The 26,125-nt window shown below is 52.2% G+C and overlaps 1 protein-coding gene and 2 pseudogenes across 1 annotated transcript; 2 read left to right on the top strand and 1 right to left on the bottom strand.

Annotated features, from left to right (window-relative positions):
• LOC137464036 (zinc finger protein 208-like) overlaps nt 1-26,125 on the top strand; it is a 1,110,012-nt pseudogene that overhangs the window by 477,358 nt on the left and 606,529 nt on the right.
• LOC137464035 (zinc finger protein 850-like) overlaps nt 1-26,125 on the bottom strand; it is a 1,110,255-nt pseudogene that overhangs the window by 486,020 nt on the left and 598,110 nt on the right.
• On the top strand, nt 19,411-20,067 carry LOC137464062 (olfactory receptor 14J1-like). The gene has a single exon (XM_068175378.1). The coding sequence runs from the start codon at nt 19,411-19,413 to the stop codon at nt 19,996-19,998; it is 588 nt and encodes a 195-aa protein (XP_068031479.1). The 3' UTR covers nt 19,999-20,067.

The following is a 26,125-nucleotide window of genomic DNA, read 5'->3' as shown; positions in this document are numbered from 1 at the left end:
GCTCTTCATTAGCTCTACTCTCAGGGACGAGGGCATCTATGTGGCGAACCTTCACAGGTAGTTTCTCTACCCGGGTAGCAATGTCTTTCCACTCATCAGAAGCCCAAATTGGTTTTCCTCTACGCTGCCAGTTAGCCTCTTTCCATCTCTCTAGCCATCCCCACAGAGCATTGGCTACCATCCATGAATCAGTGTAGAGGTAGAGCTTTGGCCACTTCTCCCTTTCTGCAATGTCTAGGGCCAGTTGAACAGCTTTGAGTTCAGCAAGTTGACTTGATCCACCTTCTCCTTCAGTGGCCTCTGTGACCCATCGTGTGGGGCTCCATACGGCTGCTTTCCACTTCCGATTCATCTCTACGATGTGACAGGAACCGCCAGTGAAAAGAGCGTAGCGTGTTTCCTCTGCTGGCATTTGGTTGCATGGTGGAGCTTCTTCAGCCTGTGTCACTGGTTCTTGTTTTTCATCTGTGACACCAAAACTTTCACCTTCAGGCCAATTTGTAATTGCTTCCAAAATCCCAGGGCGATTCAGTTTACCAATATGGGCGTGCTGCGTGATGAGAGCAATCCACTTGCTCCATGTAGCACTGGTGGCATGGTGGGTGGAGGGAACCTTTCCTCTGAACATCCACCCCAGCACCAGTAGTCGGGGTGCCAGGAGGAGTTGTGCTTCCTTACCAATCACCTCTGAGGCGGCTTGGAGTCCTTCATAGGCAGCCAAGATTTCATTCTCTGTTGGGGTGTAGTTGGCTTCAGACCCTCTGTAACTTTGACTCCAGAATCCCAATGGTCAGCCTCGAGTCTCATCAGGCACCTTCTGCCAAAGACTCCAGGACAGACCATGGTTCCTGGCTGCAGAGTAGAGCACGTTCTTCACATCTGGTCCAAGGGCTACTGCCTGAGCAATTTCCTGCTTAATCTGGGGGAAAGCTTGTTGCTGCTCAGGGCCCCAATGGAACTTGTTCTTCTTGCGGGCGACCATGTAAAGAGGGCTCACGATCTGACTGTACTCAGGAATGTGCATTCTCCAAAAGCCTATGGTGCCTAAGAAAACTTGTGTTTCCTTCTTATTGGTTGGTGGGGACATAGCTGTGATCTTGTTGATGACATCCATAGGAATCTGACACCGTCCATCTTGCCACTTCACTCCCAAGAACTGGATCTCTCAAGCAGGTCCCTTAACTTTGCTCTTCTTGATGGTGAAACCAGCTTCCAGGAGGATTCGGATGATTTTCTCCCCTTTCTCAAACACTTCTGCTGCTGTGTTCCCCCACACAGTGATGTCATTGACGTACTGCAGGTGTTCTGGAGCCTCACCCTTTTCCAGTGCAGTCTGGGTCAGTCCATGGCAGATGGCAGGACTGTGCTTCCACCCCTGGGGCAGTCAGTTCCAGGTGTACTGCACTCCCCTCCACATAAAGGCAAACTGAGGCCTGCAGTCTGCTGCTAGAGGAATGGAGAAAAACACGTTAGCAATGTCAACAGTGGCGTACCACTTTGCTGCCTTGGACTCCAGCTTGTACTGGAGTTCCAGCATGTCTGGCACAGCAGCGCTCAGTGGTGGAGTCACTTCATTCAATGCACAGTAGTCCACTGTCAATCTCCATTCTCCTTCAGACGTGCATACAGGCCAAATGAGGCTGTTGAAGGGTGAGTGGGTTTTGCTGACCACCACTTGGCTTTCCAGCTCTCGAATCATCTCATGGATGGGAACCACAGCATCTCGAGTTGTTCTGTACTGTCGGCAATGCACTGTTGAAGTGGCAATTGGTACCTTTGCTCTTCTCCCTTCAGAAGTCCTACTGCAGTTGGATTCTCGGACAGTCCAGGCAAGGTGTTCAATTGCTGGATGTCCTCTGTCACTGCAGCTGCTATCCCAAATGCCCACCTCAGGCCTTTTGGGTCTTTAAAATACCCCCTTTGGAGGTAATCTATGCCCAAAATGCATGGGGCCTCTGGGCCAGTCACAATAGGGTGTTTTTTCCACTCATTTCCAGTCAGGCTCACCTCAGCTTCCACCAAGGTAAAGTCTTGTGATCCCCCTGTCACACCAGCGATGGAGACAGGTTCTGCCCCACCATGTCTCGATGGGACTAATGTGCATTGTGCACCAGTATCAACCAAAGCCTTCTATTTTTGTGGTTCTGATGTGCCAGGCCAACGAATCCACACAGTCCAGAAAACACAGTTTTCCCTCACCTCTACCTGGCTAGAGGCAGGGCCCCTCTAAGCTTGGTTATCCTTCTTTCCCTGGGCATATGTCTTAGAGCTTCCTTCAAGGAGATCGGACATGTCATCATCATCATCATTCACATCATACCTGGCAGCTTGGCTATGGCCAACTGGAGCTGCTTTCCTTTTGGTGGAACTTCCTCTCTGAGTCTTGCCTTCCTTCAATTCACACACCCATAATGCCAGAGCAGCAGTAGATTTTCTGTCCCATCTCCTCATGTTTTCTCTGCAATCACTCAGGAAGAACCACAGCTCAGCTTGTGGGGTGTACCTTCTCTCCCCATCTGGGGAATGCCTGCGTTGGATACCAGGGCCTCTAATTTGTACTGCTGAGATTTGGAGAAGGTCCTCTTTAATCTCCTCCCTGAGTTTCTTGTGATTCTCCTCTATCTTGTCTTCTAATTTCTGCAGACGTGTTTCCACTGCTGTGATTCTGGCGTCTGTTGGGCCATGCAGAGCATCTGCATATGCCTGGAGCTTCTTCGCCATATTGAGCACGGTCTCATCCTTCTCATCCCGCTTCATTATTGCTAAAGCAGAAGTGCATTCATGTGGCCCCAGCCGTACAAGTTTTTGCCACACCACAGATGTACATGGTACCATGTCTGGATTCCTAGTTGTTATGTCATCAGAGAAGATAATCTCTGCCACTGCCATTTCTCTCAGGCGTTGGATCCCTTGTTCTATAGTCTTCCACTGGGTCTGCTGCATATAAAGATCATCTGCACACAGGTATCTTTGTGCTACACTTTCCAGGAGCCGTGCCCAGAGGCTGTGAGGTTTAGCCCCCCCTTCATTATTCCTTGGTCGATGACAGGATCATGTGACAGGGATCCCAAATGCCTCGCTTCAGTGCCGTCCAGAATTGTAACTTCACCTGCAGCATCCCAAAGATGGACCAACCAACTAATTATAGACTCATCAGGTTGTCGAGTGTAATCCTTTCTTAGGCCACGGAGGTCCTTTAGGGAAAAGGACTCAATATTGGCTTCTGATCTTGTACCAGTTTCTTTGACTCCTGATTTTGTGTCAGGAGGCATTGAGGGTCCTTCTTCTGCATCATAATCATCATCGTCATCCACTGGTCGATTGGTCTTGTCTGTGCACTTTCCACTTCTCGTGCTGGTAGCAACAGCCATTGGTTGAGGCTTACAGTCTGGTTTAGCTGCTGGCCTCGAGCCTGGGCTGTTGGCTGCAGCCTGAGTGACTGGGATCGCTGCTGATTTATCTCCCTGCCCCCCTTCCTCTGTCTGCTGCCCTACAGGGTCTAGCAGAGTGCGATAAGCATATGCCAGGGCCCAGCTCACTGCAATGATCTTTTTCTCCTTAGGGGTATCATGGCACTTCTCTTTCAGGTACTTTGCCACCTCAGCTGGGTTCTGAATTTGTTCACATGGAAAGTCCCAGACTATAGGGTCAGAAAACTCCTTTAAGATTTGGTCCATTTCCCACACCACTCAGGATTTCTCACGCCTGGGTCTACTCCTGGGTCAGGGGTCTCATCACCCCTTCTAGAAATCTCAGCCCTCATTCTAGAGAAGCTGCAGACTGTATAGAGAAAGCTTACCAAATTAAATACCAGAAAGATGGTCTCTTTAACATTCAGGGGAAACTGAACATTCTCCAATAGGGATGTAACAGATTCAGAGGAGAAGAAGGAAAGCAAAGGCTGAAAAGCCTCATCTCCTGCTTCTACTCTAACAAACTGGGTGCACCACCATAACCATGAACCAAACATTCCTGGAACAGACTCCAGCACCTTTATAAACCTCCTGCAAGCCATTACAACTAAGCCCAGCCCAATGGATATTCTGGTCAGTGCCCTTCTACTGCAAAAACTACATATTAGGGACAATACCGGAGCTATTTCGGGATAAGAAAATAAACCTAAGGACCATAGAGGTATTAAGACCTCAAAAAACCCTAGGGACCAGAAACACATGCAGGCCTGCACCCCAAGAGACATTGTGAATTCAAAAAGCACAGCCAGTAACTCTCTATACCAGCCCAGAGTAATTGCAACCAAAATATTATTAGAACAGGGTTTTTTCCACTCTCTCGAGCCACGAGTTGGGTGCCAAAATATTTGTCCTAGTTTAGAGCAAATTTAGGAGAAGACCTCTGGAAGGAGCCCCCAGAAAGTAAATCTGCCACAGCCCCTCCCCCACCTGGTTTAGGAAGAATTTCCTGGGAGAGAAGTGGAAAAAAAAACATGTTTATTTAACAAGCAAAACACTCCCCAACACAAAAAACAACACCAGATGACAAAACTCTTTCACCGTTCTGAAGAGATGACAAATTCGGAAAGTCTCTCCTGGGGGTGGTCGCCCGGTTCTCGGTCTCCAGTGCTGGGGATGGCTGCTGCAGGTCACAAAATGCTGGCTCTCAGTGTGTCTTGGTGTTTCCCAGGTTCCAGTCCAGAGCAGGTTGGGATGGTATTCAGGAAAGGGAAAGGAAAAAAAAAAACAGTCCAGGGAAAAAATTGGATTGCCCAGCTAAACTAACTAATAAGCAAAAGCAAAAAGCAGGAGTGAGAGCAAAGCAAAGCAAGCAAGCAAGCAAGCCAGCCTCCCTTAGACACAGACCATGGGGGGGAGTTGAGCCGGCTGATAACAAGACAAAACAAGCCTTCACTTTCAGAGTCAGTCCTGAAGTCACAGAACATAATATCAAACATAAACAGAACACACGACTGGGGATACAAGCACCATAATGTCACCCTAGGACACTAACCGAGGGAGTTCCACTAAAGTGAAGATAGTCTCAACCTCCCATGACCGAGCAGCTGGGTATGATCTGTCAGATCCCCTTGAAGATACCTCTACCATGTATGCCCAGGAAAGAAATAATAACCAGGGTTATTATTTCAGGGGCCCTGCCTATAGCCAGGAAGAGGCACAGGAAAACCGGATCTCCTGGACGGTGTGGATCCAATGGCCTGGCATATCAGAGCCACAAAAATACAATGCCTTAGTTGACACTGGTGCGCAGTGTACCCTGATACCATCGGGACATGTGGGGGCAGAACCTGTTTCCATTGCTGGGGTGACGGGGGGATCACAGCAATTGGCCCTGTTGGGAGCCGAGGTGAGCCTGACTGGGAAGGAGTGGCAGAAACATCCTATTGTGACCGGCCCAGAGACCCTGGGTATTCTGGGCATAGACTTCCTCCAGAGCGGCAATTACAAAGAACCAAAGGGACTCAGGCGGGCTTTTGGCATAGCTGCTGTAGAGGCAGAGAACATTAAGCAGTTGAACACCTTGCCTGGACTGTCAGAGCATCCATCTGCAGGAAGACTCCTGAAGGTGGAAGAGCAGTGAGTGCCAATTGCCACCTCCACAGTGCACCCCCAGCAGTATTGGATGGATCAAGGTGCCATGATCCCCATCCACCAAATGATCCATTAGCTGGAGAGCCAAGGGGTGGTCAGCAAAACCCACTCACCCTTCAACAGCCCCGTTTGGCCTGTGCCCAAGTCTGACAGAGAATGGAGATTGACTGTGAATTATCGTGCCTTGAATGAAGTGACTCCACCGCTGAACGCTGCTGTACCGGACATGCTGGAACTCCAGTACGAGCTGGAGTCCAAGGCAGCAAAGTGGTACACCACTGTTGACATTGCTAACACGTTTTTCTCCATTCCTCTGGCAGCAGAATGCAGGTCTCAGTTTGCTTTCACCTGGTGAGGTGTGCAGTACACCTGGAACCGACTGCCCAAGCGGTGGAAGCACAGCCCCACCATCTGCCATGGACTGATCCAGGCTGAACTGGAAAAGGGTGAAGCTCCAGAACACCTGCAGTACCTCAATGGCATCACTGTGTGGGGGAACACAGCAATGGAAGTACTTGAGAAAGGAGAGAGGATCATCCAGATTCTGCTGGAAGCCAGCTTTGCCATCAAGAAGAGCAAAGTCAAGGGACTTGCACGAGAGATCCAGTTCCTGGGGGTAAAGTTGCAAGACGGATTGTGTCAGATTCCCACTGAGGTCACCAAAAGGATCACTGCGATGTCTCCACCAACCAGCAAGAAGGAAACATGATCTTTCCTAGGTGCCATAGGTTTTTGGAGAATGCACATTCCCGAGTACAGACAGATTGTGAGCCCTACCTACCTGGTCACCTGCAAGAAGAACGATTTCCTCTGGGGCCCTGAACACCAACAAGCTTTCGCCCAGCTCAAGCAGGAGATTGCTCAGGCAGTAGCCCTTGGCCCAGTCAGGATGGGACCAGAGATGAAGAATGTGCTCTACTCTGCAGCTGGGAACAATGGCTTGTCCTGGAGCCTTTGGCAGAAGGTGCCTGGGGAGACTTGAGGCCGACCACTGGGATTCTGCAGCTGAAATTACAGAGGGTCTGAAGCCAAATGCACTCCCACAGAGAATGAAATCTTGGCTGCCTATGAAGGAGTTCAAGCTGCCTCCGAGGTGATTGCCACAGAAACACAACTCCTCCTGGCACCCTGACTGACGGCACTGGGGTGGATGTTTAAAGGAAAGGTTCCCACTACCCTCCACGACACTGCTGCCACATGGAGCAGATGGATTACTCTCATCATGCAGCACACCCGGATTGGAAACCTGAATTGCCCTGGGATTTTGGAGATAATTACAAACTGGCTGCTGGTGACAACTTTGGTCTCACTGACGGAGAGCAGCAGGAACAAGTGACAAGGGCTAAAGAAGGTGCACCATGCAACCAACTACCAGCAGAGGAAACTCAATACGCTGTTTTCACTGACGGTTCCTGTGGCATCGTATGGATGAACTGGAAGTGGAAAGCAGCCATATGGAGTCCCACACAACACGTAGCACAAGCTACTGAAAGAGAAGGTGGATCAAGTCAACTTGCTGAACTCAAGGCCGTTCAGCTGGCTTTGGAAATTGCTGAGAGAGAGAGAAGTGACCAAAGCTCGACCTTTATATGGATTCTTGGATGGTAGCCAATGCTCTGTGGGGCTGGCTGGAAAGGTGGAAAAAGGCCAACTGGCAGCGTAAAGGAAAACCAATCTGGGCTACTTGTGTGTGGAAAGACATTGCCTCTTGGGTAGAAAATGTGTCTGTGAAAGTCTGTCATGTAGATGCCCATGTCCCCAAGAGTCGGGCTAATGAGGAACACCGAAACAACGAGCAGGTAGATCAGGCTGCAATGATAGAGGTGTCAAAGACTGGCAACATAAGGGGGAGTTGTTCCTAGCAGGATGGGCCCATGATGCCTCAGGCCATCAGGGCAGAGATGCCACTCACAAGTGGGCATGAGACCGAGGGGTGGATTTAACCATGGACAGTATTTCTCAGGTTATCCATGACTGTGAGACATGTGCTGCCATCAAGCAGGCCAAGTGAGTGAAGCCCCTGTGGCATGGTGGGCCATGGTCCAAGTACAGGTATGGGGGGGCCTGGCAGATTGACTACATCACACTGCCCCAGACACTCCAAGGCAAGCGCTACGTGCTCACAATGGTAGAAGCCAGCACAGGATGATTGGAGACCTCCCCTGTGCCTCATGCCACTGCCCGGAACACCATCCTGGGCCTTGAAAAGTAAATCCTGTGCAGGCATGGTACCCCTGAGAGGATTGAGTCCGACAAGGGGACTCATTTCAAGAACAGCCTTATCAACACCTGGGCTAGGGAACATGGCATTGAGTGGGTGTACCATATCCCCTACCATGCACCAGCTGCAGGCAAAGTGGAGAGGTACAATGGACTGTTAAAAACCACCTTGAAAGCATTGGGTGGGGGATCTTTCAAAAACTGGGAGCAGCATTTAGCAAAGGCCACCTGGTTAGTTAACACCCGAGATTCCACCAGTGGAGCAGGTCCTGCCCAGTCTGAGTCCCTGAATATCGCAGACGGAGATAAAGTCCCAGTGGCACATATCAGAGGTTTGTTAGGGAAGACAGTGTGGATCAACTCTGCCTCGAGTACAGACAAACCCATTTGTGGGATTGTCTTTGCTCAGGGACCAGGTTGTACACGGTGAATAATGCAGAGAGTTGGAAGAACATGATGTGTACCTCAGGGAGATCTGATTGTGGGGTGAGGCTCATATGCAAATATCACTGTTTGCTGGATGTTACTGCCACTGTCTGTACATTAAACCACACCGACATGAGACAGAAGGAAATGTGTAAGTGTCGAAGATTTGAGCAAGTGAGATGGAAGGATGAGTAAGTGAAAGATGGAAGATTTAACTTGATGAAGTTTTTACATGAATTTTGGTAGTATGTTAACGATTTGGAGATAAGGTGTGGAATGTCCTAGGGTGACGTTATGGTGCTTCTATCCCCAATCATGTGTTCTGTTTGTGCCTGATATTATGTTCTGTGCCTTCAGGACTGACTCTGAAAGTGAAGGTTTGTTTTGTCTTGTTATCAGCCAGCTCACCTCCCCCCAAGGTCTGTGTCTAGGAGAGGCTAGGTTTCCTTGCTTGCTTGCTGGCTTGCTTGCTTTCGCTTTGCCCTTGCTTTTGTTTTTGCTTATTAGTTAGTGTTTTTTTTTTTTTTTTTTTTTTTTTTTTTTTTTTTTTTTGTATTGGGGAGTGTTCTGCTTGTTGAATAACAGGGTTTTTTTCCACTTCTCTCCAAGGAAATTCTTTCCGAAGCAGGTAGGGGAGGGGCCATGGGGGGGGGGGGATTACTTTCTGGGGGATCCTCCTGGAGGATTTCTCCCAAATTTGCCCTAAACTAGGACACCTTGGCATGTCAAGGGCTGCTTCTCACCTGCCCTGAAGCACTGGGGCTCTGGGCTTTCCTTCCTATGGGAGAGAACTGTCCTTCTCCTCCAGGGACCCAGGGCCAAAACCGGGATTCCTTCTCCAAATTTCTTTATATGCAAAGATTGTTCCCAGATGAAATCTGCCAGGAGAGACAGATCTGGCTGCCCTGGCCACCCAGGGGCCACCTCTCATCTGCCTTTAAGACACTGGGACCATGTACTTTTTCTTCATATGGGAAAAAAACATCCATCTCAACTAGGTACCCATGGCCAACATTGGGCATCTGCCTCCAGAATTCCCTATATCCAAGGATAGCTCCCAGACAAAAGCTGCCAGGAGAGACAACTCTGGCTGGCCTTGGCTTCCTGAGGGCTGGTACTCATCTGCCTCTGAAACACTGGGGCTCTGTGCTCTCCTTGCTAATGAAAAGAACGCCTCTTCCTTTCCAGGCACCCACGGCCAAAACTGAGATTCGACCTCCAAAATGCCCTGTGTCCAAGGATAGCCCCTAGACAAAAGGTGCCAGGAGAGACAGGTCTGGCTGGCTTGGCCTAAGGGTGGCCACCTTTCATCTTCTTCCAGAACACTTGCATTTTGTGCTTTTCTTTTCTATAGGAAAAAGCCATCCATCCTGACCAGGTGCCCATGGCCAAAACTTGGATTTCACCTCCAAAACTCCGTACGTCGAAGGATTGCTCCCCAGTGAAAGCAGCCAGGACTTAAAGGTTTGGCTGCCCTTGGCCTCTTGGGAACTGCCTCTCACCTGCCTCAAAACACTGGGGCTCGATGCCTTCCTTCCTATGGAAAAGAGCCGTCCTTCTTCTCAAGGTATCCATGGTCGAAATTGAGATTCCTCCTCCCAAATTTCATATATACAAGGATCCCTTCATGACAAAAGCTGCCAGGACAAACAGGTCTGGCTGGCTTGGCCTTCCAGGAGCCACCTCTCTCCTCTTCTGCCTTTGAAACACTTGGGCTCTGTGCTTTCCTTCCTGTGGAAAAGAACTGTCCTTCTTATCTATGCAGAAATGGCCGAAATTGGGGTTCCACCTCCAAAATTACCTATACCCAAGGGTTGCTCCCAGGCAAAATCTGCCAGTACCATCCATTCTGGCTGGCCTTGGCCTCTGGTGGCTGCCCCTGCCACACTGGGGCTCAGTTCTTTCCTTCCCATGGAGATCACTGTGACACGGTGGGGACCTCATGGAAGCAAGGGGATCATTGTGGCACCACTGGAGCCCATGGAACCAAGGGGCCATGGTGACAAGCGGGGCTTCATGGACCCAGAGACCATTATGACTCTGTGGGGCCTGATGGAACCATGGAGGCCATTCTGACCCTTCAGGGCCTCGTGTCACCAAGGGGGCATTGTGATACCTCAGGGCCTCATGGAAGCAAGGGACCATTGGGACACTGTGGAGCCTCATGGAACCGAGGGAACATGGAACAGGTCTGGCTGGCTTGGCCTCCCAGGGGCCACCTGACAGGACTGGCTGATGTTGGAATGCCAAGGGCTGCCTCTCATCAGCTCCTGAAGCACTGGGGCTCCGTGCTTTCCTTCCTAATGGAAAGAACTGTCCCTCTTTTCAGCTGCCCATTGCCAAAATTGGTAAGCTCCTTTAAAATTTCCTCTATGCAAAGGTATCTCTCAGAAAAACCTGCCAGCTCTGCCTGGCCTTGGCCTCCAGTGGTCACCTCTCATCTGCCCCTGAAACAGAGGGGCTCTGCTCCTTCCTTCCTATGGATAAAAAACAGCCTTCTTGCCAAAGACCATGGCAAAAATTAGACTTTGGCCTCCCAAATTCCATATATCCGAGAATTGCGCCCAGACACAAGTAGCCAGGACAGACAGGTCGGGCTGGCCCGATGATTCCTCCATGAATGGACACTGAACACTGTTCATTTTTCTTTTTCCTTTTTCTTTTTTTTAAACTGAGAAGGGTGAGATGTCACCCTGATTTCTTAGGATTTTCTAAAGCCTTCTGAATTTACATTCTTGTAGAGAACTTTCTCACGCAACTTTCTGTAAACAACCTATTGTTTTGCATTCTTTCATAGAGGCGGAGAAATTTGATAGACTGGTAGTTTGTCCAGTGTCGTTGGAGAGGTGGTACGTTCACCTTCCAATCCACTGGCACCTTTTGAGAGCTATAAATGATTGGAGTCAGAAAAAATAAATTAGTCTCTTCATGGTGACCAAAGCTGTGGTGTGTCGTTTTTCCTTGTGTCCTCTGGTGACAGAGCCTGACTGGGAAGGAGCGGCAGAAACATCCTATTGTGACTGGCCCAGAGGCCCTGGGTATTCTAGGCATAGACTTCCTCCAGAGCGGCAATTACAAAGAACCAAAGGGACTTAGGTGGGCTTTTGGCATAGCTGCTGTAGAGGCAGACAACATTAAGCAGTTGAACACCTTGCCTGGACTGTCAGAGCACCCATCTGCAGGAGGACTCCTGAGGGTGGAAGAGCAACAAGTACCAATTGCCACCTCGACAGTGCATCGCTGGCAGTATCGGATGAATCGAGGTGCCGTGATCCCCATCCACAGAATGATCGGTTAGGTGGAGAGCCAAGGGATGGTCAGCAAAACCCACTCACCCTTCAACAGTCCCATCTGGCCTGTGCACAAGTCTGACAGAGAATGGAGATTGACAGTGGACTATTGTGCCTTGAATGAAGTGACTCCACTGCTGAACGCTGCTGTGCCGGACATGCTGGAACTCCAGCACGAGCTGGAGTCCAAGGCAGCAAAGTGGTACGCCACTGTTGACATTGCTAACACGTTTTTCTCCATTCCTCTGGCAGCAGAATGCAGGTCTCAGTTTGCTTTCACCTGGTGAGGTGTGCAGTACACCTGGAACCGACTGCCCAAGCGGTGGAAGCACAGCCCCACCATCTGCCATGGACTGATCCAGGCTGCACTGGAAAAGGGTGAAGCTCCAGAACACCTGCAGTACATCAATGACATCATTGTGTGGGGGAACATGGCAATGGAAGTTTGAGAAAGAATTTGAGAAAGGAGAGAGGATCATCCAGATTCTGCTGGAAGCCAGCTTCGCCATCAAGAGGAGCAAAGTCAAGGGACTTGCCTGAGAAATCCAGTTCCTGGGAGTAAAGTGGCAACATGAACGGCATCAGATTCCCACTGAGGTCACCAAAAGGATCACTGTGATATCTCCACCAGCCAGCAAGAAGGAAAAACGAGCCTTCCTAGGCGCCATAGTTTTTTGGAGAATGCACATTCCCGAGTACAGCCTGATTGTGAGCCCTCCCTACCTGGTCACCCACAAAAAGAACGATTTCCACTGTGGCCCTGAATACCAACAAGCTTTCACCGAGATTAAGCAGGAGATCGCTCAGGAAGTAGCCCTTGTCCCAGTCAGGATGGGACCAGAGATGAAGAATGTGCTCTACTCTGCATTGTAGGGAAGAACTGGAAGTGGAAAACAGTCGTATGGAGCCCCACACGACAGGTAGCACAAGCTAGTAAAGGAGAAGGTGGATCAAGTCAACTTGCTGAACTCAAGACCGTTCAGCTGGCCCTGGACATTGCTGAGAGAGAGAAGTGACCAAAGCTCGACCTTTATATGGATTCTTGGATGGTAGCCAATGCTCTGTGGGGCTGGCTGGGAAGGTGGAAAAAGGCCAACTGGCAGCGTAGAGGAAAACCAATCTGGAATGCTAATGAGTGGAAAGACATTGCCTCTTGGATAGAAAATGTGTCTGTGAAAGTCTGTCATGTAGATGCCCATGTCCCCAAGAGTCGGGCTAATGAGGAACACCGAAACAACGAGCAGGTAGATCAGGCTGCAGTGATAGAGGTGTCAAAGACAGACTTGGATTGGCAACACAAGGGGGAGTTGTTCCTAGCAGGATGGGCCCATGATGCCTCAGATCATCAGGGCAGAGATGCCACCTCTAAGTGGGCATGAGACTGAGGGGTGGATTTAACCATGGACAGTATTTCTCAGGTTATCCATGACTGTGAGACGTGTGCTGAGATCAAGCAGGCCAAGTGAGTGAAGCCCCTGTGGCATGGTGGGCCATGGTCCAAGTACAGGTATGGGGAGGCCTGGCAGATTGACTACATCACACTGCCTCAGACGCGCCAAGGCAAGCGCTACGTGCTCACAATGGCAGAAGCCACCACGGGATGGTTGGAGACCTCCCCTGTGCCTCACGCCACTGCCCAGACCACCATCCGGGGCCTTGAAAAGTAAATCCTGTGCAGGCATGGTACCCCTGAGAGGATTGAGTCCAACAATGGGACTCATTTCAAGAGCAGCCTTATCAACACCTGGGCTAGGGAACATGGCATTGAGTGGGTGCACCATATTCCTTATCATGCACCAGCGGCTGGGAAAGTTGAACGGTTAAATTACCTGCTTCAAACCACCTTGAAGGCACTGGGTGGGGGGACTTTCAAGAACTGGGAGATTAATTCAGCAAAGCCCACCTGGTTAGTGAACACCAGAGGTTCCACTAACTGACCAGGCCCTTCCCAATCTGAGCCCTTGCACACAACAGATGGAGACAATGTTCCAGTGGTACCTTATATGAGAGGTATGCTGGTGTAAGAGGCCGTCTGAAACCCCCACCTTTGCCTACCGATTGCCACGAGGAGAAACCCCTTCCCCCACTACAGTTCCAGCTTGGAGAGAGCGGCAGTGCAGGTGCAGTTGCTGCACCATTACGTTAGCTGTCCCGAACAAGGCCTGGCAAGGACTTGGCAAGGAGTCGGCAAGGACTTGGCAAGGAAGCGGCAAGGACCTGGCATGGACCCAGCAAGGAACGGCCTACTGCATATTTGTCCACTCTCCTCCTGAAGCCGAATGAACTTTTGGGGTGACTCCCATGGTCCTTCACTGAAGAGCCCTCATCTGCCCTGTTACCACCATGACAGACAAAGATTGAGAACCCTCCTCCCAAGGACTGAGACTGAGACCCCTACCACAGGAAGTGGGGGGAAATGGTGGTCTGACCACTAATGACATGACCTGCTTCCCTTCAGTAATTCCAATGGACTTATTCTTCATTGTGTTCACCTTGCATTGGTGGATTCAGTGGACTCACCTGTTCCCCCACAGCAATCACAATAGACTCTCATTTTCCTGCATGTTCCCCCCTCTTTCCTCTGTGGACTATAACTGAACCCCTGAATTGACCAGAATTTTGAAGATTTCCCCAACATGATAGACGGATCCTCATTGTCCAGACCACTGAGGATCTCGCCTGTGTTGGTAGCTATTCCCATCCCCCTCTTTTCTCTCTCTCTCTCTATCCTTTTATCTCCGTTCTGATCCCCACTATCGCATTTACTGTTTTGGCCCTTAATAAAGGTACATTTGTTGTGATTAACTGACAGTCCCTTGTTGTTTGCCTTTTTGCACTTTTGGGATCGGTGAAAAGAACCATCACGACACCCCGCACAAGTGGATCGTGACACAGGGTTGCAGGGAAAATGGCCAGAAGCCCCTTGGCCTTTGGTGGTTCTGCTGAAGCCTTTGTGCTGCCAATAGAGCGGATGGGCAGGAGCTGGAGCTGCGGGGATCCCTGTGAGACCAGTGCCTGGAGATGGCCACAAGCCCTGTCCCAGGCAGGAACCGCCGTCTGTGTCCTCCTGCCCGTGTGTTGCTGGCTGGATTGCTGAGGGCTCCGAGGTGCCTCTTGATGGGGCTCCTCTGGAGCTCCTGTGGGGCTGCGGCGCTGCTGCCGGGCAGGTTGGCCGGGCTGGGGGAGACCCTTAGGGGACGGGGCCACCAAGGGATGAGGGGCTGTGGAAGCCCTGATGGGACAAGGCAGTGGGAAGGCACGGGGAGGATGTGTGAGGGAGTGGGTAACGTTGGCTCGGGGAGGAAAGTGGGTTGGAGCCAAAGAGACCACTCACCCCGATGTTCATGTGGCAAACAGAGAGCGTTTGTTCTCAAACCCTTCCTTCTAAAGGGCTTTTGAAAAACCCAGTCTGGATAATTTCACTGATCTCTGTGCCCCTTCAGATTCTGGCCTGGGAAATGCCGGCAGTCTTGGCAGAGATGTGATGGGCGCAGCCCCTGTCAGTCAAACCAGGGGCTGGTACATTCACCCAGTACAAGCCAGCCTGCACTGTGACACACGGCAACAGAGTGCAAGGCACAGCTGTGGGTGCTCCCCATGAACCTCAGCTCTGGGACCACTGTCTGCCCCAAGCTTCAGGGGCTGGGCTCTGCCTGGGGCCATCCTGCAGGGACAGCTGCAAACAGGGAGCATTCCCTTGCCACAAACAGCCAAGCCAGGGCTGCAGGGCAGCTGCTCCAGCCCGGAGTGCACTGCTGAGTGCTGTGCTCTGGGGCTGGGGCTCCCCGCACAGGGGACTGGACTGGTGTGCCAGAGGAGACAGAGAAGCTGCAGCTTCAGCCTAACTGAGGTGGGTGCGTGGGCTGGGAAGAGTGGGGAGGCTCAAGGGGATTCACAGAGCTCCTCCTGCTGCAAGGACAAGGAAAAGGGAGTGGGAACTCAGCAGTGAGGAGAGCTGAGGGCTGGAGAGCAGCTCTGAATGACACTAAAATCCCACTGGACCTCTGAGACATTGCTGCTCCTCAGCCCGTGACAGGATGAGACCCTAAGCCTGGAGCTCGAGCTTCTTCATGGTGAGGGGCATCAAGGAAGGCAACAGTGTGGTGGAGACTGCCATGGGCTGGGAACTCACTGGGGGAAAAGAGGGAGCAGTTGGGAAGTAAAAGGCAGGTGGAGGAGAGAACTGTTCAGAGAAGGGCTGAGCTACAGCTTGAGCAAGCTGCAAAATGTCATTTGGGGTCATCCCAGATTGATTTCATTTCAGAAGCTATTGAACAAGTTTATTTTGGGGTGGTGTCATGTTTTCCCTGGGAGGTGTACACTCTGCACACTTGAGCTGTGTTGCTGAAATGCTCCAGCAGGTCTGTGCTTCAGGTCACCCCATTTCTGCTGCTCCCCGGGGGCAGCCCCTGAGCCTGTCCAAAGATGGGAACTTTGCCCTGTTCAGCCCAGACCCAGAGTCTGGACTCCTGCACGGGGGCAGAGGTATCTCCTCGGTCGCTGCCCTGCATTGTCCCCGCTGAGGATCAAACCCTATCGGGGCACATTCCCTGGCTGAAGGATTCCCTGGTCCTGGCCCTGCACTTATGGCTCCAGCTTTGCTTTCCAGCAAAAACTGGAAGGCAAACTGTGTAGCTCATGGTGCTTTAGAGTGTGTAGAACTCGCTAAGTCACTGATCTTAGAGGTGAGATGCATTTGGAATTAATGGGATTGAGAAGTAGTGCAAGATGGAAAAAGGGAGCAGAGAAATAAATAGAGGAAAACATCTTGGACTGTTTCTTTCAATTTTCATTTCACTTCTGGAAAGCTGTTTCAGTTTTCCAGGAATCTTCTCCACAGTCCTGTTTGCTCTTCTCAAGAACCTTTCCTGGAGAACAGGGGCTGATCCATCCCCAGTGCGCTGGACAGCCCAGGGCAGCGTCCCAGAGCGTCCTCATGGAGCTGCCAACAACATCCCCCCTCTGCAGCCCTGGCCTCTCCCCCAGCTCACACAAGTGCCGCATCCTTGCAGGCACAGCCACGGCAGCGCTGGCTCAGGAGCCCCTGTTTGCATTGCACACAGCAGGCGGGAGCACCCCCATGCTGCTGCTGTGGGGACATGAACCTGAGGGAGCACCAATGCCAGCAGTCCCTGGGGCCAGGAAGGGCTGGGGGACGCCAGGGAAACCACTCAGCTTTGTCCTGGCCTCTGCAGTCAGCCAGAAAGTTTGTTCCCATCAGCTGGGAGTTTCCTGTCCCACTGCAGACGCTGCTGCTCAGAGCCAGGGCTGCCTGGCAGCCACCCCCACACTGCCCTGACCATTTCCTTGGCTTCACTTTTGCTTTCTTTCCTCGTCCTGCTACAAATTTCTTCCTTTTGCCCAACCCTGCCACTGAGGGCAGGACAAGGGTGTGACAGTGCCCAGCCTGGCTGGGGCTGTGCCAGGAGGCCCCAGTGCCTCAGGACAAGGTGTCTCCTGACAGCCCTTGGTGGCACAGACCCTGCTGAGCCCCAGGGCACCAAGACTTGGCTTCTCTTTGTCCCCACCTGTCATCAGTGCCTCCAGTTCTCTGCTCTGCCTGGGGCCTGGGGACACTTTCTCAGTCGTGTCCCTCAGTGGGACCCATTAAAAGTCAAAGAAACTTTGGAGTTGGACTGTGACTTGGAGCTCTGGAGAGGTTTCTGCCGCTCCCTCTCAGGGCCTGATCTTCAGGGCCTGAGCACAAAGCCCCAGAGGGTCATTAAAGTCCTTGTGCTGTGTCTGTGCTGCTGAGCTGGGCCGGGCTCCTGGCACAGAGGGTGATCCTGGTAACCAAGGAGAGCTTCAAAAGCACATTTCTCTGGATGAGCAGCTCTTCTCCCAGCCCAGCAGGGCTGGGGCACTGCCTGCAGCCAGCCCGGGCACAGCACAGAGGCACAGAGAGCTTCCATCAGTCAGGGCTGGGAAGGTGCTGAGAAGTGCCTGGGGCAGAATCCCTGGCAGCCCTTGGCACAGGAACCTCTGGCTGCAGGACAACGCAGCTGCAGCTCCTGGAGTGATCTCCTACAGCTGGAACATCCCAATGCCCACAGACCCAGTGAGTACAACTCTGAGTATTTCTGGTGCAGGGGAGGTGAAATGCTCATGAAGCTCTGATATGCTGAGGGCTTCTGATCAGTCATAGAATATTTCCAAGACAAGGATTTTGATAAAAATGAGGAAATTTCCTAAGAATTTATATTCAGTTTCCTACTGCTGGAGAATGGCAGGGAGGGAGGAATAGATATTAACGGTTGATTATGAATTTTAACAAGCACCTGAGACATCTGAACTATTACTTTTAGCGATCAATAGGTTCACAGAAGATCCCTAATGTGCTTGCAGCCACTCTGCCCATGGACAGCAGCAGCATCACCTCTGCTGGAGCCATCAGGCTCAGTCTGAGCTGTCCTTTCTCCAAGCTGCAAACAGAACCTGCCCCCAGCCAGTGCCCTGCAAACAGGCAGGGTTCTGTCAGGCCAAGGAGAGTGCACAGAGATTTGGGGTCTGTGAGTGCTGGCAGGGAGAGTTCAGGCACAGGGAAACACCTGCAGGAGGAAAATCCCCAGGAAGCAGAGAGAAGACCAGGGAAGGAGAGAAAGCAGAACCCAGAAATGCTGTGGCAGGGAGAGTTTAGGGATGTCCAGGGGATCCCCTCCAGTGCAGCCCCTCCCTCTGAACAAGCCCCCTCCCTCCTGTCCCCCCAGCCAAGCCTCTGCCCTCAGGGCCGGGGCTCCAAGGCGTGCAGCCCCTCCTGTGCAGGCAGAGCTGCAGCAGAGCCGTGGGACAGCTCTGCAGCCCCGGGCCCAGTTCCCTCTGCAGAGCACAGGGCTGGGAGCAGCTGCCCGGCACTGGGGGCTCTGGGAGGGGGCACAGCTGGCTCAGGGTGACACAGCTGTCCCCAGTGCCCGGCTCTGGGCAATGCTGTCAGTGCAGCCAGGGAAGGAGCTGCATCTCCCTGCATCCAGTGCCATCAGAAGGACACTTGGAAGTCTCCCTGAGATTCCAGTCCAAGCTGGGAGCTCCAATCCAGGATGCAAACCTGTCCTAGAGCATCTCTGAGTTATAAGATTGATGGGGAAAGGTAGAGGTGTTCTGACACTGAAAATGCTGTTGGGTTGGTGAAATGAGCAACGTGAGTCCTTGGCTACAAATATGGAGCTGGGCTGTGCTGGATCCATCTGTCTCAGTAGCACCGTAGTATTTTTAAAAGAAACATGAGAGTGAACATCCTTCATTTGAAAAAGTGAAAGCCCAGAGAAACTCCAAAGAGAATGAAGTGACAGACCATCTCCACTCAGTTTCCACTCATAATCTTCCCTCAGGGAACGCTGTTCTACCAGAGGGAGGCAGGAATGTTGAATATTTCTGGTATCCAAGAATAGCAGGAGAGACATGGGGGGAGCTTAAAATGAAAACCTCTAAACTCTTAAATACAGAAGACTGTCTGTGTGTGTTACAGAGGAGGGTGAATGGGAAATGGCTTTGATTTTGGTTACAGGTATCTCCTCGAAATCATCTCTGTCCTTTCTCCACAAACAGGTCCCCATGTGCAGCCACAGCCAATGTCCAACAGCAGCTCCATCAGCCACTTCCTCCTGCTGGCACTGGCAGACACGCGGCAGCTGCAGCTCCTGCACTTCTGCCTCTTCCTGGGCATCTCCCTGGCTGCCCTCCTGGGCAACGGCCTCATCATCAGCGCCGTAGCCTGCGGCCACCACCTGCACACGCCCATGTTCTTCTTCCTGCTCAACCTGGCCCTCAGCGACCTGGGCTCCATCTGCACCACTGTCCCCAAAGCCATGCACAATTCCCTCTGGGGCACCAGCACCATCTCCTACACAGGATGTGCTGCTCAGGTGTTTCTGCTTATCTTCTTCATGGGAGCAGAGCTTTCCCTCCTGACTATCATGTGGTACGACTGTTACGTGTCCATCTGCAAACCCCTGCACTACGGGACCCTCCTGGGCAGCAGAGCTTGTGCCCACATGGCAGCAGCTGCCTGGGCCAGTGCCTTTCTCTATTCACTGCTGCACACAGCCAATACATTTTCCCTGCCCCTGTGCCATGGCAATGCCCTGGGCCAGTTCTTCTGTGAAATCCCACAGATCCTCAAGCTCTCCTGCTCCAAATCCTACCTGAGGGAACGTGGGCTCATTGCTCTTACTGCCTCTCTGGCATTTGGCTGTTTTGTGTTCATTGTTTTCTCCTATGTGCAGATCTTCAGGACTGTGCTGAGGATCCCCTCTGAGCAGGGACAGCACAAAGCCTTTTCCACCTGCCTCCCTCACCTGGCTGTGGTCTCCATGTTCCTCAGCACTGCAGCATTTTCCTACCTGAAGCCCCCCTCCATCTCTTCAACATCCCTTGATCTGGCCCTGTCAGTTCTGTACTCGGTGGTGCCTCCAGCCCTGAACCCCCTCATCTACAGCCTGAGGAACCAGAAGCTCAAGGCTGCAGTGTGGAGACTGATTACTGGATGGTTTCAGAAACATTAAACTGCTGGCCAGTTTCTGCAAATCACTTGAAATAAAAATCATCTTTGATACATCTTGTTGGTTTCATTTTGGAGGTTCATTTTCTTTGTTTTACTTTTTTTCATACTGTCCACAAATAAGAAATACACACTGTGCCATTTCTCATTTTGTTTCTCTCCACCTCCCATTTTGGCCACAGACTGTATCAGTGAGGGGCTGCTCTCTTGGTGGCTTTAAAGGAACTCAAGGATGTCCCAGCAGAGTTTTCTGCAGAGATGCCCTTTTGTTGCCTTCTCTGGAGCTGCAGCAGCAATGTCTGTGTGCAGAGCTGGGGGCAGATCAGTGCTGGCACAGCAGCTGTGCCCAGCAGCAGCAGCACTTGGTGTTGCCAGTGCTGCTCCCATGGCCCTGCCTCGCTGCCCTGGTGGCCCTGGTGTTGCTGCAGGGCCTGAGTGCTCTCGGGGCCGGGCACAGTCCTGGGGGTGGCAGTGCCGGGGCTGCAGCAGGGACAGCCCATGGGCACTGCTGGGGCAGCGCTGACGCCTCAGGCCAGGGCCTGGGGGCTCCAGGCTCCTTGCCCAGGCTCTCTCAAGGACACGGCCAGGCCAATGCTCAGCACAGAAAACCCCCGTGAGCAGCCCCAGGCTGGCCGTGGGCAGGCTGGGGGCAAACAGCATGGCTGGTGCTCTGCAAGGGCCCTGGGGGAGACGGGAAGGAGCAGCAGAGCAGGGGCTGATCCATCCCCAGTGCGCTGGACAGCCCAGGGCAGCGTCCCAGAGCGTCCTCATGGAGCTGCCAACAACATCCCCCCTCTGCAGCCCTGGCCTCTCCCCCAGCTCACACAGGTGCCGCATCCTTGCAGGCACAGCCACGGCAGCACTGGCTCAGGAGCCCCTGTTTGCATTGCACACAGCAGGCGGGAGCACCCCCATGCTGCTGCTGTGGGGACATGAACCTGAGCGAGCACAAATGCCATCAGCCCCTGGGGCCAGGAAGGGCTGGGGGACGCCAGGGAATCCACTCAGATTTGTCCTGGCCTCTACAGTCAGCCAGAAAGTTTGTTCCCATCAGCTGGGAGTTTCCTGTCCCACTGCAGACGCTGTTGCTCAGAGCCAGGGCTGCCTGGCAGCCACCCCCAAGCTGCCCTGAGCATTTCCTCGGCTTCACCTTTGCTTTCTTTTTCCTTCCCTTGTACATATTTCTTCCTATTGCCCAGCCCTGTTCCCTCCCCTGCAAACAGCCCATCCCTGTTTGCCCTTTCCTCTCTGGCCCCACTCCCCATTCCAGTTCCTGACTTGGCACCATGGGAGCGGCCCTTGGGGAGCAGGATCATCCCACAAGTGCTGCAGGAATTGTCTGCAGGCTCTTGCAGTGCCTGGTGCTGCTCCCTTGCCAGAGGCAGCCCAGGCCAGGGGGGCACATCTGGGCTGCTGTGTCTGGCTGTGGGGCTGCCTGTTCTGGGCAGTGAGGAGGGGCTGCAGAGGCTCTGCAGGACTGACAGGATGGGCTTTGGGGCTGTGAGGAGAAGCTGAGGGACCTGGGCTGCTGGAGCTTCTGAAGAGGAGGCCCAGGGCTCCTCCTGCAACTGCTCCGAGGGTGGTTTCAGAGAATCCCAGAATCAGCAAGGCTGGAAAAGACCTTGGAGATCATCAAGTCCAGCCTGTGCCCTGACACCGCCTTGTGTCCCCTGAGCCTCCTCTTCCTCAGGATAAACAACCCCAGCTCCCTCAGCTACTCCTCACAGGACTTGTGCTCCAGACCCCTCACCAGCCTTGTTGCTCTTCTCTGGACACGCTCCAGCCCCTCCAGGTCCTTTCTAAATTGGGGGGGGCAGAGAACTGGACACAGCACTTGAGGTGCTGCCCAACCAGTGCTGAGCACAGAGGAAGAATCACTGCCCTGGTCCTGCTGGCCACACCATTCCTGATCCAGGCCAGGAGCCATTGGCCTTCTTGGCCACCTGGGCACACTGCTGGCTCATGTCCAGCCTGCTGTCCATCAGTCCCTGCAGGTCCCTTTCTGCCTGGCTGCTGTCCAGCCACTCTGTCCCCAGCCTGTAGCGTTGCAGGGGTTGTTGTGGCCAAAATGCAGGACCTGGCACTTGGACTTGTTAAACCTCACCTTGTTGGATTTGGTTCCTGGACACAGCCTGTCCAGGTCCTCTGCAGAGCCCTCCTGCCTTCCAGCAGATCAACACCCCCAGACAACTTGGTGTCACCAGGGTTCCATGAGGCCCCAGAGTGTCCCAATGGTGTCCATGATTCCATGAGGCCTCCCAGTGTCACAATGTCCCTCTGGTGTCACAAAGTCCCTTGGATCCTTGGGCCCTGCAGTGTCACAATGGCACCGTGGTGCCCCAGGGCCCTGCAGTGTCACAATGGATCCTTGGTTCCATGAGGTCTGGCAGGGCAGCAATGCTCTCCTTGGTTCCCGCTGTCTCCCACACCTCCCACTGTCAGGCTATAGAAGGACACCTGGTGATGAAGGGGAGTGGGAGTGGGTACCTACTCGAGGAGGTAATAATAAAAATCCCTCCCAACCCCCTCTCCCAAGCCAGGTGCCACTTCAGATTCGGTATGATCCCCTGGATCTGGAGAGTCAGCCAGATGGTTTAGAAGAAAATTATCTGTCCAGTGAGCCTCCCAATTATGATTCATCTGTGAGACAGATCAGCACCTCTAACATCAAAAAGGAAAGAAGGGTAATCGTGGTGGGTGACTCCCTCCTGAGGGGAACAGAGGGCCCCATATGTCGACCAGAGCCACCCCACAGAGAGGTCTGCTGCCTCCCTGGGGCCCAGGTACGGGATATCACTGACACACTGCCTGGGCTGATTCAGCCCTCTGATTATTACCCACTGCTGATACCCCAGGCTGGCAGCGATGAGATTGAAAAGAGGAGTGTCAGGGCAATTAAAAGGGACTTTAGGGCATTGGGTCAGGTGGTTAATAGGACAGGGGCACAGACAGTCTTTTCCTCAGTCCCTTTGGAGTCTGAGAAAAACGCTGAAAGCAATAGGAGAGCTCACATTATCAATGAGTGGCTCAAGGGTTGGTGTCATCAACAAAATTTTGGATTCTTTAATCATGGGGCAACTTTTACAGCACCTGGCCTGCTTGGACCAGACGGGCTCCATCTTTCTGTGAAGGGCAGAAGAATTTTAGCTCATGAACTGGCAGAACTTGTTGAGAGGGCTTTAAACTAGGTCTGAAGGGGAAGGGGATGCAACTGGTTTGTCTGGAAGCAGGCTCGTGGGTGGTAAGCCTGAGTGAGGGGTGAAATCAGCAGCCCAGCTGAGGTGCATGTACACCAATGCACACAGCATGGGTAACAAACAAGAAGAGCTGGAGGCCATGGTGCAGCAGCAGAGCTGTGATGTAATTGCCATCACAGAAACAGGGTGGGACGACTCACATGGCTGGAGCGCTGTACTGGATGGCTGCAAGCTCTTCAGGAGAGACAGGAAAGGGAGAAGAGGTGGAGGGGTGGCCCTTTACATTAGGGAGGCTTTTGTTGCTATGGGTGTTGAAACTAATGATGATGAAGTTGAATGTCTATGGGTAAGAATTAAGGGAAGGCCAACAAGGCTGACATCCTACTTTGAGTCTGTTATCATCCACCCAGCCAGGAAGAAGAGGTGGACAACTCATTCTATAAGCAGCTTGAGAATGTTTCAGGATCATCAGCCCCTGTTCTTGTAGGTGACTTCAATCTGGTGGACATCTGCTGGGAACCTAATACAGCAGAAAAAAGGCAGTCCAGGAAATTTTTAGGGTGCTTGGAGGACAACTTTTTGTTTCAGCTGGTGAGTGAGCCCACCAGGGGAAGGACTATGTTGGATCTGTTGTTTGTAAATAGAGATGGGCTGGTGGGAGATGTGGTGGTTGGAGGCCGCTTGGGGCACAGTGATCATGAAATTACAGAATTCTCAATATATGGTGAAGTCAGGAGGAACACTAATGAGACTTTTACATTGGACTTTGGAGGGCAGACTTTGGCCTATTTAGGAGACTTATTCAGAGAGTTCCTTGGGAAGCAGCCCTTGAAAACAAAGGAGTTCAGGAAAGGTGGGCAAGCTTCAAAACAGAGATCTCGAGGGCACAGGAACAGACTGTCCCTGTGTGCCAAAAGACGAGTCGACGATGCAAACATCTAGCCTGGATGGGCAAGGATGTTTTGGAGGAAGAGAGGAATAAAAAGATGATGTATCATCTTTGGAAGGAGGGTCAGGTCTCTCAGGAAGTATTTAAGGGGCTTGCTAGGGCATGAAGGAAAGAAAGTAGGGAAGCCAAAGCTCAGTTTGAACTTCAAATGGCAGCTTTTGTAAAGGGTAATAAAAAATGCTTTTACAAATATATTACCAGTAAAAGGAAGGGTAAGACCGACCTTTGTTCTTTATTAGATGTGGAAGGGAATTTAATAACTGCAGATGAGGAGAAGGCAGAGGTGCTTAACGCCTTCTTTGCCTCAGTTTTTAGTGAGAAGTCGATTTGCCTTCAGGAAAACTGTCCTCCTGGGCTGGTAGATGGTGTCAGGGAGCACAGTGGGCCACTGTTATCCAAGGGGAGGCAGTCAGAGAACTGCTGAGATGCTTGGATGTTCATAAATCCATGGGACCAGATGGGATCCACCCCACGGTGATAGGGAGCTGGCAGATGAGCTTGCCAAGCTGCTCTCCATCATTTACCAGCAGCACTGGCTCACTGGTGAGGTCCCAGATGACTGGAAGCTGCCCAATGTGACGCCCATTCAGAAAAAGGGTGGGAAGGAGGATCCTGGTAATTACAGGCCAGTCAGCCTGAGCTCAGTACCCGGTAAGGTCATGGAACAGTTCACACTGAGTGCCATCACACAGCACTTCCAGGATGGCCAGGGTGTCAGACCCAGCCAGCAGGGGTTTAGGAGGGGTAGGTCGTGTCGTGTTTGACCAGCCTGGTCTCCTTCTATGACCAGGTGACCCTCCTGGTGGATGCAGGAAAGGATGTGGATGTGTCTATTTGGACTCCATCCAGGCCTTTGGCACTGTCTCCCACAGCACACTCCTGGAAAAGCTGCAGCCCACAGCTGGGACAGGAGCACTCTGTGCTGGGTTCAGAACTGGCTGGATGGCCGGCCCAGAGAGTGGTGGTGAGCGGTGCTGCATCCAGCTGGGGACAGTCACCAGTGCTGTCCCTCAGGGCTCTGTGCTGATCCAGCTCTGTTCAATATTTTTATTGACCACATGGATGAGGGGATTGAGCTTTTCATTAGTAAATCTGCAGATGACACTAAACTTGGAGCATGTGTCCATCTGTTGGAAGGCAGGAGGGCTCTGCAGGAACACCTGGAACAGCTGGATAGATGGAAGATTCCAGTAAGATGAAGTTTAATCAGTCCAAGTGCCCAGTCCTGCATTTTGGCCACAATAACCCCCTGCACAACTCTAGGCTGGGGACGGCGTGGCTGGACAGTGCCCAGGCAGAAAGGGACCTGGGGGCACTGGTCGACAGCAGGCTGGACATGAGCCAGCAGTGTGCCCAGGTGGCCAAGAAGGCCAATGGCTCCTGGCCTGGGTCAGGAATGGTGTGGCCAGCAGGAGCAGGGAGGTCATTCTTCCCCTGTACTTGGCACTCGTGTACTTGGCATTCTTCCCCTGTACTGGCACCGTACCATGAGTGCTGTGTCCAGTTCTGGGCCCTCCCACTTAGGAAGGACATGGAGGAGCTGGAGCGTGTCCAGAGAAGGACAACAAGGCTGGTGAGGGGTCTGGGACACAAGTCCTGTGAGGAATGACTGAGGGAGCTGGAGTTGTTTATCTTGGAGAAGACTCAGAGGTGACCTTATCACTCTCTACACTCCCTGAAAGGTGGTTGCAGTCAGGTGGGGGTCGGTCTCTTTCTCCTCACAGCAACTGACAGGACCAGAGGACAGTGTCTTAAGCTGCACCAAGGGAAATTTAGGTTGGGCATTAGGAAAAAAGTTTTTTATGGAAAGGGTGATAAAGTACTGGAATTGTCTGTCCAGGGAGGTGGTGGAGTCACCACCATGGGATGTGTTTAAAAAAAGACTGGATGTGGCACTCAGTGCCATGGTTTAGCTGAGGTGGTGTTAGGGCATGGGTTGGACTTGATGATCTTAAAGGTCTCTTCCAACCCAACAATTCTGTGAT

This window comes from Anomalospiza imberbis, chromosome 35, assembly GCF_031753505.1.
Source record: "Anomalospiza imberbis isolate Cuckoo-Finch-1a 21T00152 chromosome 35, ASM3175350v1, whole genome shotgun sequence".
Lineage (NCBI taxonomy): Eukaryota > Metazoa > Chordata > Aves > Passeriformes > Viduidae > Anomalospiza > Anomalospiza imberbis.
The sequence above is the reverse complement of the archived record's forward strand: the minus strand, read 5'-3'. Positions and strand labels throughout refer to the sequence as shown.